At 39.4% G+C, this 21,697-nt stretch overlaps 1 protein-coding gene across 6 annotated transcripts in view; it reads right to left on the minus strand.

Annotated features, from left to right (window-relative positions):
- Positions 1-20,355, minus strand: part of ssp3 (SCAPER domain-containing protein short spindle 3) — a 213,876-nt gene extending 193,521 nt beyond the window's left edge. For 2 of the 6 annotated variants that reach the window (XM_076211390.1, XM_076211386.1), the window contains exons 1-13: positions 20,326-20,344; positions 15,709-15,822; positions 15,446-15,516; positions 13,986-14,094; positions 13,686-13,790; positions 13,331-13,434; positions 13,052-13,198; positions 9,396-10,490; positions 7,760-7,891; positions 7,228-7,380; positions 4,861-4,929; positions 2,973-3,111; positions 1,379-1,507 (exon numbers count right to left, since the gene is read on the minus strand). In XM_076211390.1, coding sequence (XP_076067505.1) covers positions 1,379-1,507; positions 2,973-3,111; positions 4,861-4,929; positions 7,228-7,380; positions 7,760-7,891; positions 9,396-10,490; positions 13,052-13,198; positions 13,331-13,434; positions 13,686-13,790; positions 13,986-14,094; positions 15,446-15,487 — 2,224 coding nt within the window. In that variant the 5' untranslated portion in view covers positions 15,488-15,516; positions 15,709-15,822; positions 20,326-20,344. Of the gene's footprint in view, positions 1-1,378; positions 1,508-2,972; positions 3,112-4,860; positions 4,930-7,227; positions 7,381-7,759; positions 7,892-9,395; positions 10,491-13,051; positions 13,199-13,330; positions 13,435-13,685; positions 13,791-13,985; positions 14,095-15,445; positions 15,517-15,708; positions 15,823-20,035; positions 20,056-20,171; positions 20,193-20,325 lie in introns of those variants that run through there. The other 4 variants (XM_076211387.1, XM_076211391.1, XM_076211389.1 and 1 more) reach the window with 4 other exon arrangements.
- Between the last annotated feature and the right edge of the window lie 1,342 nt (positions 20,356-21,697).

Below are 21,697 nucleotides of genomic sequence, written 5' to 3' on the forward strand. Positions count from 1 at the left end.
ATTCTTTCATCAACCCTATCTCCCAAATCCTTTTTCACCCCTGTTCTCCTCCTCACCTCCTCATTTCTCACTCTATCTAGCCTAGTAACCCCCACCATACTTCTCAGACACCTCATCTCAAACACATTCAAACTCCTTCTCTCTTCTTCTCTTATGTTCCACGTTTCTGCCCCATACAATGCTGTTGGCACAATCACTCCTTCATACAGTCTCCTCCCCGCATCCACTCCCAAATGTCCATTTCTCATTACACTCTTTAAACCACCAAGGCATTTACTCGCTTCTCTCAATCTACATTCTACCTCCACCTTCACTCCACCTTTTCCTGCTACACTTGCACCCAAGTATCTAAAACTATCCACTTCCTCCAGTCGCTCTCCCTTAATGTTCACTTCCAGTCTACTGCCACTTTCACCCCTTGTACATCTCATCACCTTACTTTTACCCACATTTATCTTTAGCTTTCTTCTATCACATACTCTCCCAAACTCTTTATTTTTTGTAGTTGTACATGAGTTACCCCTGAAATCTCTGAACTGGTTTGATCATGTTTTCTTAGTTTTTTTTATTACTCAGAGTAAAAGAGAACGAGTGATACAGCAGTGACTTTATATTTCATAATGCTAGTAGTGTGATGTATTGTACATATGGCAACCAATGCTGCATGCAAGAATTTGACTCATTCTGAAGTGGTTAACACCCTTCCTATCTCAGTATCTTATGAATGAGGAGACATCCCTGTCTCCCACAATGTTGCTTCAGTTGACAGCAGTGCACCAAGTCAGTGCTTCCACAGCAGGAACTAAAAGTAACAGCTGGTTTACTTTCGCTCCTCATCTCCTCAAAAAAAAATTATCAAGAAGATGGGATGATTATCCCTTCAAGCCACATCTTCTCATCCATTAATTCCTATCATTCTGCTCTCTACATATATACATACATGCTTTTTTGCGTTATCCTCAGCATTTTTAATTGTTATTTCGAACTATGTTCTTTTCATTATCTGCACTTCATGTATGATGATTCAATGCCAAATAAACTTATCATTATTATTACATACATACATATACTAAGTCTTTTTCCCTCTTACAAGGGAGGTAGCCAAAAAAGGAAAAGGCATAAAATCATTCCCACCCATTCCATTCCTGAATACACTCCACACCCCTCCACCCTCCCTCTTATCTTAGCACCTTCTGGATGACGGGTCATCCCTGCACCTTGTCCACTGCCCTGGGTCAGAAGCAGTGTCGCAAGAATATCCAGAGCCATACTTACCCAATTCATCGACTTCATTCTTGGTCTTCTCCACAAATTCCCCCCATCCATTAAAATCACAAACCTAAATAGCTTTTCCAATTAATCATGCACAGTTACTCACCTGAGCTCCGGCCACTTGATTTTCTACTTGGCTCCGAGAAAGAGCTTGTGCTGCTACGGTTAAGCGAGACAGTACTCCCCCCATGGCTTCGCCTTCCTCGTCGCACAACCTCCCAGCCTTCGCCGTCATCTGATAAAGTTATTTCCATATTCATCTTCTAAACATTTATAATAGCATGGTAAACAATAAAATACACATATAATTACATATGCAATAGCCTTAATCCTCCTTGTAAGGAGGTGGCTGAGTTAAAGGTTATTCGTTGCAATGTTTCAATGAGGAATCACAGAAGATTATTCGTTGCAATGTTTCAACGAGGAATCACAAAGGAGATAAAGGAAAGATTTCATGAAGATAGCAGAAGGTATAACAGATCAGTCCTTTGTACAGTATTCTCAGTATGATACACAAAGGGCAATGGCTTGATTGATTCCCTTTATTATGGGGATTAGTCTCCAATCACAGAAAAACTTGTGCAGTCACTACACTACACAGGGGGCTAATTCCAGCAATCAATCCATTACCCAGATCTCACTTGCAGGATAACAACAGCCGTCAAGAAACTGGCCACAGCCACGGGTTCAGTGATTACATAAGAACATAAGAATGAAGGAGACTGCAAGAGACCATAAGGCCTACACTAGGCAGCTCCGTATCCATCACCACCTGTTATCCCCATCCATAAAGTTGTCTAATCGTTTCTTAAAACAACTGATAGTTTCAGCGCTTACTACATGGTTACTAAGTTTATTCCATTCGTCAACCACCTTATTGTAAACCAATTCTTGCCTATTTCCTTTTTAAATCTAAATTTCTCCATTTATAACCATTACTGCGAGTCCTGCCCTGCTGTTTTAATATGATGACCTTGTTTGCATCACCCTTTGATTTTGTGTTTACGTCTGGTAAGGGTGAGAGTAGGGCAGTGTTTGTGCTTCACAACACATTTTGTTTACTTTTTGGATCTATATTTGGGGTACAGCGGCAGATGTATAAAGAAAAATAAGAGTGCTGCAGTAGCGCGACACTGCCATTGGTACTAGACTGCGTGCATTGTAGCGCAACAGTGTTGCCAATGGGAACTGGGAACTACCCAATTCAATCCAAATGTTTTGTAATTGTGCTCACTGACCGTACAGAAATCACTGGTGAAAAACTGACGTTTCTAAATATTTGATAGCCATATGAAAAAAATGAAAAGCCAAGACACTGTATGAAACTTGAGGGTCCTGTATAGCAATACATTAGAAATAAACAATTAGTTATTCTAATGTGGAGAAACCTGACAATATTTAGTTGCCTTTTATGATATACATGGGAACAGGATGACAGAATCCTTTTCCCCACACCACAGAAAGATTGAAAAAAAAGTACAATTACAAAAGTTGTAAAGGACAAGCACAAAAGAGGGACAGCTGTAGTACAAAAATATCATAACTCCTCTAAACTCTTGACATAGACAACTGACATCTCTGGACCACAGAAGCACCCAAAAACAGCCCCTTAATATCAGCCGCATGTTACCATGCTATCAATACCCAAGTACCCAATAACAATAATAATTATAAAAAGATAATAAAGATGGTGTGCTTACCTTGAAGGGATTGCTGCGAGGACTGATGAGAATGTGTCACCCCTCGAACCTTATCTGCCCAGGAGAGTCCGCTTGATGCACTACTGGCCAAGGAAGAATTGGACGAGGTCTTTTCCCGGTTGCCGTTGTTCAGACCCACCTATGGTAATGATAATAATAAAAAGGTATCAAACCATTTTATTTAACCAAACCAATTATAGTCATACAAACGCTTTCCTATCTGGGTGAAAGCAAAAGATCCATAGACTACACAATGGATGTTTGAAGAATACAACGATTCTCATGTCCATTCCAAACCATATATCTTTTTTACTTAAAAAATAAAACCCCTTATAAAAGAGGTGACAAAGTATACAATCACCCACCACACATCCAACATCCATTTGCTGCCCCTTCCATATTAGCACTTCTATCATCAAAGGTCATCCCTGTTCCCTACCTCACTGCTATGGTCAAAGCCAATGCAGCAAGATACACCACTTCCCCAGCAGGGCCCAACAGCTACACTGATTTACATAAAGAAAAGCTAATAACCATCTTCAAGTGATACATAAGAACCATCCTTGACTATGCCTCCACAGCATGGTTCCAAACAATCAGCAAGAACACAAACAACTTAAAAACATTACAGAATGGTGCACTGAGAGTAATAACCGGATGCACCAAGGCCAGCCCCATTGGACACCTGCATACAGAAACCAAAATCCTCCCAAAGACCATTACCTGAGAATTACAGGAGCACAGTTCCATACCAAAACCAACACCACACATCACACAACATCTATCAAACACCCCCTCTCATCTTCCTGTACCTCATATACTTCCCTATTTTTACTTGGCAACCAATCCTCATATGCTTGCTTCTTCCATTCCATTACCACCTTTACCTCCTCATCCCACCATTCACTGCCTCCAGGAGTTTCCTCCCATCCTCTTTATCTTGCATACCATGTTTTCACATGCTATCACTTCCTCTTCGAGACATACTTATTCTACTACTCCTGTTTCCCCTCATACCTCACCACCTACACTTCTCTCAGATTCTCCTGGTATTCTCTCTTCTTATCCTTCTCACTTAATTTGTTTACCTTCAGCATTTTTCTACTTCCCTCCCATTTCCTCCACTCTCAATTTCCCTTCTACCACATAATGATTTGAAAATTCCCTCTTCTCTCCCCTGAAAAAAATTTACATCAATAACTCTTTCAATCTTCCTTTTGGATACCACTATATAGACCATTAATGCCATCTCAGCCACCCTCCCCTTCACCACCCATTCCCATATATATCTATGCTTGTCCTTCTTCTTCAACACTGTGTTTGGTATTATAAACTTTCTTTACAAACACATATCCAACATTCTCTCCATTATAGTTCTAACTCAACATTTGAACCTCCCTACTACTCCCATCCCAATTTCACCTTTGCACACATTTTCCTCAAAAACACTACCCTCCACTCCACAATGCACTTCTTGAATCGAGTCAGAAACAATTGTGTATAAATAAATTTATCTTTCAATTCTCTAGTTCTTAAGTCTCCGTCTTCACTTGCTGTTTATCTTGATACATTAGGTCATGCAATCAAGTGAATAAATCTGTCTTGTTTCTGTCATGGCATTTACCTAATCTAAATCAACAAAATGCATCATGGTAGTGGAGTGTTAACTGCTATTGCCTCAATCCTTCCAGAACGAGGCCTTCTACTCAGCTGAATAGGTGTCTGTCATTGGACTGAAACTAACTACTTGCCAAAATCTGTAACATGCATAATCACAGGAAAGAGGTTAGCTCTACTTATGACTTATGGGTATTAAGCTCATCATCATCCCCGAGATGGGTAACGAATCTACGGTACGAAGAAAAGGGTTTTATATCTGTTGTCTTACATGTGTTGCGTTTGTTTTCCCAGCCTGATTCTCTGTGAGGTTGCTAGATGTACGTAGAAGGCCCCTACCCTGTAGAAGGGTGTGGGTATTAGAGATTAGAAGAAGACCAACATGTTCAGACTAAGTCTGACTTGTGTCCTTTTTAAAATTGAAGCAAGGAAAAGAAAGAAAAAAGTCAGACTTAGTCAAGTGTAAATAAGCAAGGACCAAAACACACCAAGTACATAAGTAATTCAACCAAAAAAAAAGAATACTACATGAAATATGTGTAAATGTACCAATGGCCTTTTCCTCTCTGGTAAAGGGAATGGCCAAGTCAAGGCATGCCTTGAATCTCCATTGCAGAAAAATATTTAAAAAGTATCCCCATACCCCTTGTTCCAACTAAGTGATCTCCTCGGAGTAGAAATTCATCTTTAAACAAAAAGAATACTCTGCAGCTCTTCTCCACAGCTCTGTCAATTTAGTCCCTAAAGTATTGACTGCATATAACTATGCAACCACCCCACTAGGGTTAAAAACATGCATATCTATCCTTAATCCCTAGCATACAATGATGCCGCTGTTGGCATCATGAGGCACAAGTATTTACCTAGTTGTATTTTACAGGAAGAGAGCTATGCTTGTAGTGACCCATCTTTGTATCTTTCAGCATCAAGTTTGTTCTTAAATTCTTGTATAGTTTTTGCACTCGCTGTTTCCTCAACCAATTTATTCCAGATATCCATCACTCTGTGTGGGAAACTATTCTTTTCCAGATCTCTTCTATAACCATCCTTTTTAAGTTTCTTTTCATGTCCTCTCATTTTTCTTTTATCCCTCTTTAGTAAATCATTTCTACTGAGGACTTCCATCCCTTTCATAATTCTGTAGTTAGCAGATCTTTTTCTCTTCTTTGTTCCAGGGTTGGTAGTTGAGTTTGGACAATCTTTGTTTGTGTGTCAGTTTTGAATATATGAGAATGCAAGCATCAGCATCCTGACTATAATTATTTCATAGTTGTAGCTAAGTGACCCCTGTTTTCTGTGAACAGGCTTGACCACATTTTCTGTGTTTTTCTTTTTGGCTACCCCCCTTGTAAGGGGGAAAAAGCCTTGGTATATGTATGTATTAACATTTAGGGTGAAGAGAACAAGTAATACAGCTGTAACTTTATATTCTATAATGTGTGTATTGTGATGTATCATCGAATCATCGTACACCAGGCAGACAATGCTGAGAATTTGACTCATATTGAAGTGGTTAATATAATACATACTGTTCCCATATGTTTGAGATGAAGTGTTTGAGAGGTATGGTGAGGGTTATGAGACTGGACAGGGGAGAAACAAAGAGACAAGTTGACCAGGGATGGAAAGGTGGCAGAATGAGAATGAGATGCTTGAATGTGTTTGAGATGAAATGTCAGAGAAGTATGGTAGGGGTTACTATGTTGGATAGATTAAGAAACGAGGAGAGCTGGGATGGAATAGGAGATGGCAGATAGGGTTGATGAAAGAGTATTGGGATGGTTTGGACACATGGAAAGAATGAGTGAAGAAAGATTAGTAAAAGAAGTGTGGAAGGCAGAGGTGTGGGGAGTGAACTTGAGAGGATGACCAACAATGAGATGGATGGATGGGGGTGAAAGCAGCATTGAGCATGAGAGGAATGTCTGATGAGCAAGGAAGGGAGAAGGCAAGAGATAGGGAGGAGTGGAGAATGGCTATGTATAGATGTTACTGTGATGCAAGGAAGGGAGATGGGGGTGGGGGGGGTTATGGAGCGGTTATGTATGAATGATATTTTAATGCAAACCAAAGGGATTTCTCCCCCATCTTCTCTTTTCCCGTGTGAGGGAAAGGAGAGGGAGGGTCGCAAATTAAATGAAGCGGTCTTACTGTGGATGTACTGTGTCTTGCTCCACTGCTTCTGACCCAGGGCAATGGTTGGGATACAGGGATGTCCTATCATCCATGAGGAGCTAAGATGAGAGGGAAGAATGGGTGGTGGATGGGAGTGGAATGGGTGGGAGTGGATACTTGCTTTTTGACTCGGCTACCTCCCTTATAAGGGGGAAAAAGCCCTTGGAATATAGATATTCAATACCTAGAAAAATGTAAGAAAAACTACTATTTCAATACTATGTACAGCAGATAATCCCATTAATGCCAAGAACTACTAAAGTTAAAAGTAATCACATATGAAAAGATTTTTAAAATTAGCCTTTATTCGAGAAATATTTGTAACATGCAAGTCTGTTAAATTCCTACAGACAAACCTGCACTATTTTCAAGTACAAATGACATAACACTCACTCCTCCGAACCCCTAAACAATGCTTGAAAATAAACAGCCACAACCAACATAAAACAATTCATATATTTACCATTCCGAGAGTGGAATGACTCCTCGTCACTCCATTCACACCAGCAGTAGTCGCTGTTTGGCCGCGCCCATACTTCACATCGTGCCTTCTTAGTTGCGGAGGACTGGAGGAAGGTTTCGTCTCGACAACCCTTTTCAGTTTGCTTCCTGATCCCTATTGTGGTGTACCAAACATATTTCAATAAATATACAGCAGTAAAAGCAAACTATAGTCAAATAACCAATCTATTGCCCCATATCTACCAGGTTACAAGCAAGTCACTCAAATACCCTACTAATTACTTATGGAAAAAACATATGTGTTGCTGTCTAGAGGAGACAAAACTTGGGTAGCGTAGGATGAGGTGTTCTATGTCATGTGTGGTGACTACATCTTGGGCAATTTGAGTATGCGGACAAGCCTATTGTGCTGGTGCTGTTTCATTGCTGCTTTGTCAGTGATGGTACAAATTGTATCGAATATCAGAAAATCTTTAATTCAACCATGATTTTTGCTCAAAGCTTTTTATAAACAACTTCTTTTCAAACCTCACCTGTCCTTTCCCAAGTGACGTTTTGGAGTCTGTTACTCTTGTTGCCGATGTCGCTCTGCTAGAAATGCCGAGTCCTTTCTGTTTCTGTGGTGTTTTGTTTTGCTGATTGTAAGCTTGGCGCACTTGTGAAGCCTAGAGAAAATAAAAAAATTAAATGAATAAACAAACAAATAAGTAAATAAAGTATTAATGAAAAAAGTTACATCTTAATATAATGAACACAATACATTTTGTGCATAAGAACACTAAAAAAAAGTTCATACATATCAGAAATAAATTAGAAACAGAAAATTCAAAATTCAAAAACCTCTGAAATCTAACCTTTTATAACTACATGAAAGATGGAGAACATAATTATTAACTTAACCCCTTCCATACGGTGCCGCACACGTAGGCGTCATGAGGAGCAAGTGGATTCGCGACGCTGCCATATCGGCGTCTTGATTATATTTATTGTAGTCGCCCCTGTGTTTTTACATTCTCCCAAATGCGCCCTTAATCCCATTCTCTGTGGTTTTCAAAATTCGCGGGTGAAAGAGAGAACGATCGATATAAGCGGCGACTATATTTTATGATGCGAATATTATTTTGTTACGTCGTACGGCTGGCATTGGCTGCTGCCCGCGAGATTTAAGTCCCGTATTGAAGTGGTTAAGTGATATCTTGTTTAATGACAAGAGCACTTAAATGAAGTTGAGAAAGTGATGGGTTGCACGGTTAGGTAAGAAGAGGTATTAAGAATGAAGATCTTCCCATACCTAACCATCTCACTCTAAGGGTAATGGCTGCTTGGGAAGGATCAAAGGGAGTCCTGGTCTTTACGAAAACCACCGAAGTAACGAACCATGCATACGCTCAGTGATGAATTATGCGAGTCCTGCATGGGCTCCTAATCTCAGTGAGACACACCACAACACCCTTCAAATCATACAAAACAAAGCCCTAAAAACAATTACAGGCTGCACAAATACATCACCTACAGACCATTTACACCATGAAACAAAAGTCCTCAAAGTCAAGGACCACCTCGACATGAGAGGCACACAAACACTTGCTGCAGCCACCACAAACACATCACACCCGCTACACTACATAGCAGAACACCCACACACACCAAGAAACATTAAAACTACACCCAAAGACCTTTATTACACACAGATACTCTCTTCTCTTCCACCACAACCACCAAATACCAGCCTCCGGAAACATATTCATAATCATATCACTCACCGCTCCATTAACACACTGAAAGACAACACACTGCTGCATGCCAGACCCCCTGATATCCACCCTTCTGAATCCTCTCTCCCACGTAAGGACAGAGTCCACTTGGCCAGACTGCGATGCGGTCACCACCCAGCACTTCTAAGCTACCAGAAGAGGCTGGACGACCGTGTTGTGAACAGCTGCCCAGGATGTAACACTTCACCCCATACCATACAACACATAATGGAAGACTGCATTATACACAATCATGCACGCAAACAACACAACATACACTCTATAAAGGATTTGTGGGAAAACCCAGTTTCGGCTGTGGCCTTCCTTGGGGAGACGGGACTGCTCGGACAGACAGTCTAGGGAACGACAACAACAACAACAACAACCATATGCGTAGAGCCACCACAAGTCTTACCTTGTTCATGTTAACCGTCGGTCCAGGTTTTGACGGGGGTGCTCTGGATTGCAACACTTCGGCACACGACTTCCGACTTGTCTCTTCTGTCTGCTTCATTTCGTTACCATTTTTACTCTCAGCACACCGAGGGGACAAGTCCGAATGCTTCTGGGATGCGCCCAACTCCTTCCCTTTACTACCAGAACTATTTGTACTAGACGGATCACCAAGTGCCTCCTTTGCACTGTTCGCACTCGCTGATGAACCGGTGCCGGTACTCTTTATAGCCTCTTGAGTGTTTCTGCCTTCCCGCACAGCCTCACTGGTACTACTGGCACACTTGTTTGGTACTTCCTTGTCCTTAGTAAGAATAAGCTTCAACTTGGGGGAAGAAAGTCTCTCTTTGGCATCAAGTCTACTTACTCCTCTTTCCAACTTCACCCCCATCGCTTTTTCTACTTTCCCTCCATCTGTACTCTCCGATTTTCTGCATTCTCCCTTCTCTATAGTCTCGCTTTCAAACTTTCCAGTTGTAACCACTTCCTCACTTGTTAAAGATGTTTCACACTCTTCCTTTTTGCCCGTCTCCCCTTTCTCAGACGCATCTTTTTCCGACTCCAGTTCTTCACCCTCGTTCCCTGACTTTCCTTCTTTTCCCGTTTCTTCTTCCTGATTATCCGATTCCGTTTCTCGGTCTACAGCACTTTCTATATTCTCAATTTCTGTTGTTTCTTCTTCCGCCGTGACGACCTTCTCCACTTGGTGGACTACTATTACAGGCTTGTCATGAGTAGGTTCTTCAACAATGGGTTTGATTGCTGTCTTCTTATTCTCCCCTTCTGCATGCCTGGATGTACACTTCTTCCCATCTTCTTTCGAAACGTATTTCTTGCCGTCCACATCAGCAACAGCTTCATCTTTTAAACTTTCTATCATGCTTGTAACATCTTCAATGGTTTCAGGACACGTTTCTTCCTTTAGAGATGTTTGCACTACAGTTTCCTTACTGAACATGCCATTGGTAACGGTTAATATCCTATCAGGCTTACATTCGAAATTAAGTACACGTTTGGCATCACTTACAGAGAGGATTCTTCTTTCATGAAACAACGGCTGAAATAGAAGGAGAAATGAAATATTAGTTCATATAGAATCATAATCCAGGAGGTGCCAAGATAGGAGGGAGGGAGGAGGATGGAGGGGAGTGGAATATATAGGAAATGGAATGGGTGGGAGTGGTTTCTATGCCTTTTTCTTTTTGGCTACCTCCCATGTAAGGGGGAAAAAGCCTTTGGTATATGTATATAGAATCATTCATCACATTTATCTATATCCCAAAAGGCCTCTTCACCCTTATAAGGAAAGCCAGTCAACTTGGCTGAGCCAAGGCATGAACCCCCGCACCCTACCCACATCCCTTTGTTTCCTTTCCATCTTAGCTCCTTATAGATGAAGAACCATGCCTGCCCCCATCACACAGTGCTCAAGTCAGATGCAATGCAGCAAGACACAGCACATCCATGAACATACCCTCCCCAGCCCCCAAAATCCAGGATGTCTTTGAAACTTTGCCAGTCATAATTATGTAAGTTATAGAATATCAGTGTATGATTGATCTTTGACTGCAAGTTTACAAGTTAAATACATACTGATACTACACTTGACAATGAATTACGTGGCCATTAAAGTCAGTCAACAGCTTCAGTTCTTGTTCGATGATGACTGAGTGGTGTGTGTGGATTAATTAATTTTATCATTTTGTGAATTTGATGAGAGACTATGAATAAAAAAATAAAAAACATCCTACAATGAAATTCAAAGGCCCAACCTTTCCATTAATAAAAAACAACAAAATACTAGCCCTCACTTCTGATACTCATGATCTTCAGCCTACTTATCAAAGATCTGACGATTAAAACCTACACCAGCCAGACAGAAAAATCCCTATCTAAAGAAACAAGACCAACAGCATGTCTGCATTCAGGATGCCTTCCAACACCAAGACATCATAGAACAGAATGCCTTGCCACAGAATCAACTGCCAGATGCAACCCTCACACAGAGGATACTGTCTACCTCATCCTACAGTATCCCACACTATCACTAGAAAACAACATATTTTTCCTATGAGTGAACTATGGGCCTGTCTGGGGACTACCACCATTTACTTGAGAGACGTGGGTCTCTTGCAAGAAATACCTGGAGCAATGCACCGATTGATGACCATCCCATTCATATATACTTTGCATATTCATAGTGGCATTACAAAACCTTGGTGCAACCTTACCTTCATCTCATGTCAATCTCTATCCTCATACATGCTCCACTATTCCCATAAAATTTTGAGTGTTTGCCCTCAATAGACTTTCCTCTATCTAGTGCATCTCAACCTTTTTCATTCCATTCCCCCTTTCATACATACATATACCAATGGCTTTTTCCCCCTTACAAGGGAGGTAGCCAAAAAACAAAGGCATAAAATCCACTCCCACCCATTCCATCCCCACATACTCCACTCCCATTCACCCCCATCCCTCCCTCTTATCTTGGCTCCTCCTGGATGATAGGTCATCCCTACATCTTGCTCACTAATCTGGGTCAGAAGCAATGTGTGGCTCCCCTTCATTTTTCTCCTAAATCCCACCCCACTAAGAGGTGTAAAAAAAAAAATAAAAAAAAAAAAAAAATAAATAATAATAATAATAATAATAATAATAAAATAATAATAATAATAATAATAATAAACAACTTTGCTTTACTACAAAATTGATAATCATACATACATATACCAAAGGCTTTTTCCCCCTACATGGGAGGTAGCCAAAAAGAAAAAGGCATAGAAACAATTCCCACCTATTCCATTTTCCATATATTCCACTCCCCTGTCCACTGCCCTGGGTCAGAAGCAGTGTCGCAAGACACAGCACATCCACAGCAAGGCCACTTCATAAATTCAGCGACCCCCCCCTCTCCATCCCCTCATGCAGAAAAGGAGACGACGGGGAGAAATCCCTTCGGGCTGCGTCAACATTTTTTCTCACACAAAAATCTATCAAATATAAGATAACTATGATTGTCAACAAAGTTGACAATCATAGTTATCTTATATTTGATAGATTTTTGTGACATGCTTAAATTCAGATTTCTCACATTATATAGAAATGTACAATTTGTAATAGTAGGCCATGGCCCCGATAAGTTCTTGTCATGGCTCAGCCGGGGGCCCCGTGGTCCCCAGGTCAAGACCCACTGCTCTATCCCATATACCCTAAACACATTCCAGAATTCCTCTCCTTCAGTCCTGTCCCACACCTCCAAATCCATAAAACCCCATAATACATCCTTATCTTTTGCCAAAAGATTACTTACATATCTTCCATCCATCCATACACTAAGAGCTTTTTCACCCTTATAAGGGAGGTAGCTGAAGTCAAATGACGTGTACCCACTCCCACTCATTCCACTCCAATTCACCACCCTTTCCTCCCTCTTATCTTAGCTCCTCATGGATGACAGGTCATTCCTGTATCCTGCCCACTGCCCTGGGTCAGCAGCAATGCAACAAGACACAGAACGTCCACAACAAGACTGCTTCACTTAATCGGCGGCCCACCCACTCCATACCCTCATACATACTCATATCTTACTTGCTAAAAAATCCACTTAGCACTTACTTTGCCAGGAGATGATGTTCTAATCTCCCATGCTAAAGAATTGGGACGTTGAGGAGGCGGTGTGTGCTCATATTCCCACTTAATCTTAAGCCATTCAATAAGTTTCTTGAAATCACTTGTATACCTTTCCATCATCAAAATAGCCTCCTGAAGTAAAACAAGACCATAGCATCACAAAAGTTTGTACATTTAATAAAAGTTACCCATATTCACTAAATAATAAACAAGTAACTAAATAACATAACAGTCACATACAAAACATGGGAGAAAGATAAGAACCTTGCATTCCACTATGCTTTCATCATCTTCACAAGTTTTGTAAATCTCATCCACCGCTTGCTGGAGGTTGCGGAAGAGGAAGCCCCAGTGTCTTGCTCTCAAGCCTGATGACAAAAGAAAAAATAAATAAATAAATAAATTAAATAAAAAGATTAAAATAAACAAATAAAAAAATAAAAATAAAATCACATATGAAAAAAGAAATAGTGAATTGCATAAATAAACAAGTTCTTACTACATGTGTGTGTATATATAATGTATATACATTATATACACATATATAATCTGTGTCTTGCTGAATTACAATAGATAAAAAATGCAGAAAACATATATTAGAAACCATCATAAAACTTACTTGACTGAGGATCTCTTCCAGCAGAAGCAGATCTTGGTCTTTTGTCCTGTTTGCTGTTTCTTCTTGTGGGCGTTTCTGTGACACATTGCGTATGGGTTCTTCGACCTGGAGTATAGCCATTTTGTTAAATCTACACTACAACAAGAACAACAACAAAAACAATGGTGACAACAGGTGGGAAGTCTGTCCCACCCATCTCATACACATGTGATCTAAAGTTAATACAATGAAAATGAAGAAATAAAACATAATATAATATTTCCTTCATTTCAAGAAAGTTTTTTCATATAGAGGCTCTACCTGAACTGAGGGGATGTGGGTCTTGTAAAGGGAGAGAGTACGCAATGAGGTTCCTGGCTTCCCGTCCCTCCTCCAGCAAACGTGCCTTCACACGTTCCACCACCTCCTGCTAAATATCAAATAATCTTTGAGATACTTCCAATCACATCTCACACACTAAAACAATTCATATAAAAACAACCTCTACATGTTTTTCCAACCCTCCAAGCCCCAATGATAATATACAGTAAATGCGACTTACTGCAAGAATATAAATTACAGAATATTCAAGTACATTAAAATTTTACTTATCCAACTCCTGTGAGACCACAAGCAGAAGCCCAAACACTATAATCACTTGGTAAATACACCAAGATGAAGAGGTGTTAACAGGACTGTATGTCAGGTAGGAGTGAAAAGAAATTACTGTGCTCTATGCTGGCTGCCTATGCTGATGTGGCCACTTATTCAAATCCAGTTCAAAAGACCACATACAAAGGACATATTATCACAGTGCAAATATTAATACACAAAACTACCAATATATAAAATATACCAAATAATATACCCCAATATACAAAATATAAAACATTTACCTATGGTAAGTGATGTTCCACAATGCATGACAGAGGCGACACTTTATTGACCTACATATGGTGGTCTTGCAAAATGGGCAGTGAAGCGGCCCATTTTCAAAACCCTTCAAACCCTTATATCCATCAAGCAGTGCAGCCCTGAGGGGCTAACACTCAATCTTTAAACTGATTCCAAAACCTCTACCAACGTCAGCTGTATTTCTTACACTTTTTCACACGTGGAGAGCTAACAATCGGGAACTCCCCTTCTCTCCCAAACAGTTCTACACTGATACATCACAGAGTCTTGAGGTTCTTCCCAGAAATATTTCTCAGTTTGCTGCTAGCCACTGTGGGTTTTCCACTTGGCGAAACAAGAGGCAACTATTGACTGATTTCATACATACCCCCTTAAATGGGAGGTAGCAAAAAATATATATATAAAAAAAAAAAATAAAAAAAAAAAAAAAAAAAAAAAAAATATCCCCAGAAGCAGCAGCAGCCAAGCATATGTCCCTAGATACTCAAATAAATCTTTCTGGGAAGAGATGTTAAGACTATTGTCCGAGTTGTATTAGTGCAAAACTTTCTATGGGGAGTTTGTTTAGTGATCTGGGTGTAAAAGTGTTTCTGTATGGATACATACATATACCAGAGGCTTTTTTCCCCCCTTACACAGGAGGTAGCCAAAAAGAAAAAGGCAAAGAAACCACTCCCACCTATTCCATCCCCTACATACTCCACCCTCTTCCCTCCCTCACATCCCGGCACCTCCTGGTATATATATAGTATATTTATTATATCAGGATGAAAATATATACCAAAGACCCTTTCCCTGTATACAAACAAGGAAAAATAATTGAATTTTAATGAAATCACAAACAACCCAATCTATTTGTTCCTTACCTGGCTGCTTTGGGGGGGACATTCTGCTGTATCACCTTTCATGGCTTCATAAGGACTCCTGAAGGAAACATCTGTAAGGGACAAATGTACTTTATCATTCTATATGAAGTACTGAACAAAAGTAACTAAAAAAAGAGAAATTGATAACCATATAAAATTAATTGTTATTCTTTTTTTATTTAATCTAAATTACATAAGCAATACTAAAACTAATAAGAAAAGATAATATCATTCAAAGACCAACTATAAATTAAGCAGCTCACTAAATACGTGTATTGGATATTTTTGTGAGCCAATGACCAATGTTCCGACAGCAGTAGCTCAGTGTAGGGCAGTCAGATCTCAAGCCTTGTTCGTTAGGTGGGAGTTCAGAGTGTCTACACAAGAGAGGCAAAGTAAGGAGTCTCAAAACACAGTACTGTACACTTAGAGGTTATGCCAAGAGCTTTTTTCCCCCTTATAAGGGAGGTAGCCAAGTCAAAGGCACAGACCCATTCCACACCTATCCACCACCCTTGTTTCCCTCTTATCTTAGCTCCTCATGGATGAAGGGTATCCCTATCTCCTGCCCACTGCCTGGGTGAGAAACAATGCAGTAAGACACAGTATATCCACAGCAAGGCCTCTTCAATTAACCGGCAACCCTATTTTCTCCATCCCTCGTAAGAAAAATAGAGATGACGGAGAAATTCTTCAAGCTGTGTCAAAATATCATCCACACATAACCATTCCCTGCTCCCACCCACCCCCCACCCCCTCCCTTCCTTGTTCAACATAGCCTAACTGCCTATCACCCTTGTATTTACCTCCCATACTTCCAACAAAGTAAAATCAAAGACCTGATAGTAAAAATAAACATGAAAAAAAAGGACTAAAATCAAGGATAAACACAGTACTTGGACAAAAGAAAGAAACACTAATCACAGTCTATAACCCATTCATTAGAGCCACACTCACCTATACCCTCCTTCATTGCTCGGTTCCCAACATTCAGTAAAACTAACACCAACACATTACAGACTATACAAAACAAAGCACTGTGAATAATAATAATGACAGGCTGCACCTCGCAGGACACCTCTACAATCCAAAATTTATTGAAATGACAGGTACACATTTCTATGCTACAGCCATAAACCCCACTCACTTATCACCAAGTTAAACTAACCAAACATGAAAAAATATAAATAAATAAATAAATAAATAAATAAATACTGTAGCACCCATACAACATGTTATATCTTCACTTAAACAACACAACTCTTCAAGACAGACCACAAAACAATACTCCATCCTCAACCCAACAGCACCCACCCACCGAAAAATAATGATAATAATAAAATAGAAGAAAGCTAAAGATAAATGTGGGTAAAAGTAAGGTGATGAGATGTACAAGGGGTGAAAGTGGCAGTAGACTGGAAGTGAACATTAAGGGAGAGCGACTGGAGGAAGTGGATAGTTTTAGATACTTGGGTGCAAGTGTAGCAGGAAAAGGTGGAGTGAAGGTGGAGGTAGAATGTAGATTGAGAGAAGCGAGTAAATGCCTTGGTGGTTTAAAGAGTGTAATGAGAAATAGACATTTGGGAATGGATGCGAAGAGGAGACTGTATGAAGGAGTGATTGTGCCAACAGCATTGTATAGGGCAGAAACGTGGAACATAAGAGAAGAAGAGAGAAGGAGTTTGAATGTGTTTGAGATGAGGTGTCTGAGAAGTATGGTGGGGGTTACTAGGCTAGATAGAGTGAGAAATGAGGAGGTGAGGAGGAGAACAGGGGTGAAAAAGGATTTGGGAGATAGGGTTGATGAAAGAATATTAGGATGGTTTGGACACATGGAAAGAATGAGTGAAGAAAGACTAGTAAAAGAGGTATGGAAGGCAGATGTGGAGGGAGTGAACATGAGGGGACGTCCTAGGATGAGGTGGATGGATGGGGTGAAGGGGGCTTTGGGGAAGAGGGGAATGTCTGTTGAGGAAGGAAGGGAGAGGACGGAAGACAGAGGTGAGTGGAGAATGGTTGTATATGGATGATGTTGTGACTGCATGAGGAGGAATGGGCGGGGGGGTGGGGGGTGGGTAGTATGTGTGAGTAAATTTTGACGCAGCCCGAAGGGATTTCTCCCCGTCCTCTCCTTATATGCAAAGGGGGACGGAGAGGGGGGGTCGCCGATTAAATGAAGCGGCCTTGCTGTGGATGTACTGTGTCTTGCGACACTGCTTCTGACCCAGGGCGGTGGGCAGGGTGCAGGGATGACCCGTCATCCAGGAGGTGCTCAGATGAGAGGAAGGGTGGGAGGGGTGTGGAGTGTATTTAGGGATGAAATGGGTGGGAGTGTTTTTATGCCTTTCCCTTTTTGGCTGCCTCCCTTGGAAGGGGGAAAAAGCCTTGGTATATGTATGTAATAAAATAAATAAATAAAGTAAATTTTCAGAAGTGCACACCTATTCAATATAGCAATAGAAAATTAAATATTCATTTTGTAAATTATAATACATCAATGATATTACATTGATGTACATTTTTTTTTTGCAGAAATCAATAACAGAAAAAGTTCCTAAAAGCAAAACACTAACAAATGGAGCCACAACAAATACTTGAGATCCCATCTTTGTTTTGGTAGATGCGGAGGTCAAAGAAATTAAAGTAATTAAATTCATATAACCTCACCTGCATTTCGTAATGCAGTACCTGCAATTCAAGAGGTCATCAGGTTTGTCATCATCAGGGATGTTGACAGCCAGTTTTGGCATCTGATTAGACTGTGGGATATAGAGGAATTTTATAGCCTGATGAAAAGAATAAATCTCAGCTCTGTTGCATTGTTTTAGAATTGTGTAGCATGGTGATGTCACTTGGAGTGGGAGAACTCCTGGTACACAACGTAAACACCATTAGCAAATTGATAGTGATAGGAAAAGACGACAAAATGGTGTCTTGAACCTATTATCACAGCTCCATTTGGTAGTGTATTTACTCTTAGCAAGGTTAATTATTATTGATTTATGCCAAGAAAAGCGTATATTATGTTGATGTATTATAATTTACAAAATGAAACAAATTAATAATAATAATAATAATAATAAAATCAAATAATAATAATAATAATAATAACAATAATAATAATAATAATAATAATAATAATAATAATGAGGGGCAACAACCATATTAGTGTGCTTGCATTCAGGCCCCCAGTCAATATAGTGCCACCACAGAATTAAACTGCCCTAGATGCAACCCTCACACACAGGACACTGAGCATCTCATTCCACAATGCCCCACTCTCTCCCTAGACAATAACACAATGATTCTTCCCTGATTAACCTATGGGTCTGTCAGGTGGCAACTGCCATTTACTTGAGCCATGGATCTCCTGCTAGGGACTTGGTCAATGGAGTGATTGACGGATTTTATTGCGACTGCAGAGTCATGTGCAGTCAATACTTGAAGAGCTTGACAAGGCAACCCAATATACCAGAGTCTCTACTCACAAAAGAATGATAAGCTGAACTTTTAATATTGCTGTGCTGACTTTCTTACCATTGTTGTACCTCTGCCTTTGCCACTCCTTTTTTTTTTTTTTTTTACTTGATGATGGGGAATGAGATTACCATCACTGTTCCTATGCAGATCAAACAAGTTGCACCAATACATCAATTGTTATGAACTCTCAACTGATCTGCGTTACTGACTGCACTGAAATATCAACCAGTGAAACTCTACTGTATCCATTGTTGGAACTGGCAGTTAAATGAGCATATTTAAAGAAACCAATAAAATTCCAGAATCATGTAAGCATGGATATTCAACATGAACATTACTTTGTCCAATAACTTCTAACCTAATCTAATGATTATTACACAGAAAATATAATCTTTCAAATGCAAAAAAGAAAAAAAAAATGTGTTTGTGTGATAATGGTATAGAACCAAACAACTACTATACAAGGCTTGGGTTGAATATCGAGAAGGGTTCCAAAGGAGTTTGTCATCTATTACAGACCCATAACACAGGTACTCCATTTAAGTATAAAATTTTCTGATTACAGGTATCACTGTTCACAATGTTTAATCAAACATTAAAATTTTAGTAATGCAATTATATATATGCCACTTTAATCAAATATATATCAATGCTTCCTTATGAACTATCAAATGACGCATGTTGAAAAATTTTTGCATCTTTGTAAGTTCCCCTACCACAGGGCTCCAATGGACCTTTACTACAGCCCAAACATCCATCACATACACGACACTATCAATGGACTACCACCATCTGTTGATACCTGCTCCACTGCCATTTTATGACAGCATTAACGACCATTCAGTAGTAGGACTAAAACATGATAAACATTTTTACATTGGAAAACTGGGACTTAAAGAAAAAAAATTGGGATCCTGTCAATAGTTATATCAAATTCTCGGTCTCTGAAATACATTTTGATGTTTTGTTTCTTGACTTTTGTACACAGAAAATTTATTTTCATTAAATCATACAATGAATAAATGATCCACATCTATCACAACTGGTCTGCAATTATCATTCTATATCAAATTGATGGGAATAAACCTCAGATGTATTTCTATTACATACAGGACTAATGATGGGGCACCAAAATACGTCGTATATATTCTACTACCCCATTCAAATTTTATGTCACAAGAGTAAATAACGATTTGTTACATTGCCAATACGTGTTTGTTTTGATAATTTTGAAGGTGAACTTTACCTTTGATTGACTATATCTTCCTACATTCTTTTACAGAAAATATGAATAATGTGTCATAAGTTTTGCACACAATTCCCAAAGTTCATATTAAATTGCTAAAATTGTACTGACATATGGACACTTATAATTGAACATAAAGTGTTTACTACGTTACCTCGATCACTTCTTAATGCATCATCCTGAATAACTACGGATGACGCACTGTAAATATTGAGAAAAATGTCGACATTTTAAAACATCTGATTTATATATATGGCTTATGTTTTCCATATATATAAAATACATTTACTATTATTCCCTTTTGAAAGTATAACTACGTTTTGATACAGAGAAAGGTCGTATAGTTTGTTTATAGATCTTCATTACGACGTCATATTTGGCGGGAGGAGAGCCTCGACATCCATTAGAATACAAGACGGCCAGCTGTTGCATGATTCGCATTCATATGATCACGATTGGAAGGAAATATATATTAGATGTTGTAACCCCTCTATAAATGTATCTGACTATCAATTGATCTATTTATCGATTTATCTATCTTTCTATCTATATTTCTATCTATCTACCTATCTATTTATATATATATTCCTATCTATTCTCTCTCTCTCTCTCTCTCTCTCTCTCTCTCTCTCTCTCTCTCTCTCTCTCTCTCTCTCTCTCTCTCTCTCTCTCTCTCTCCATTTCCGATCGATTATGATCTGTCCTTCGTCATACGTAATCACGCACAATGCACGAACATCACTTTCCAATCCGAAGATCAACAGTCATATCACTATAGCCTACATGGAGCGTGTTTGTGAGCGTGCACGTGAGTGGGCATACGTGTTTAATACCAGTCTGCATTTGGCATGAGTTTTGCATAGGAAATCAGATCTTGTTTTGCATCTAAAGTCTAAGGCAGTGGTTCAACGATTCATGTCAGCCAGTGCAATAGTACTGTATATTTACCACGAGAAAGCATAATATGCATTCATTGTATCCTACTAATTGACATTTTTACTTTGAAATAAAGAAAGTACCTTTGTTCAGTAATTGAATATATCTAACCATTTCTCAACGACAGTAAGGTTTGTATAAGAATAAGGCTTGTATCACTTATCCTTTTCATATGTTTGCATTGTATTTGGATGTGGGTACGATATTTTTTTAGATAATCAAGGTGTACTGTCACTAAAAAAAATACGAACAACCGCTCTAGAGTCTAAGGTGTTGTTCTAAGTGACCAAACGTCACGATAGAAAGCTGAAATAAATGGAGTTCTCAGGATTCTGTTCTCAGTACATTTCTCTGTATATCAACGTAGACTATGAATTTAAGCAACTGTTTCCAAATTCGCTGTTGATTCAAAGTTGTATGTTATGGCCTCTCGTATTAACTTTATATTCAAGAAGATTTAGAAAGAATTAGACATGGTCTACAAGTGAATGATAAAATGTAATGCAAGTGTTTACTTTGTATTTATCCAGTTCACAGGGTTGGAACTGTGCCCACAAAGTCATATCACTTTACTTGCAACTTGGTCAACA

The sequence above is a fragment of the Oratosquilla oratoria genome, chromosome 28 (assembly GCF_046742065.1).
Source record: "Oratosquilla oratoria isolate Oo_2021 chromosome 28, ASM4674206v1, whole genome shotgun sequence".
Taxonomy (NCBI): Eukaryota; Metazoa; Arthropoda; class Malacostraca; order Stomatopoda; family Squillidae; genus Oratosquilla; species Oratosquilla oratoria.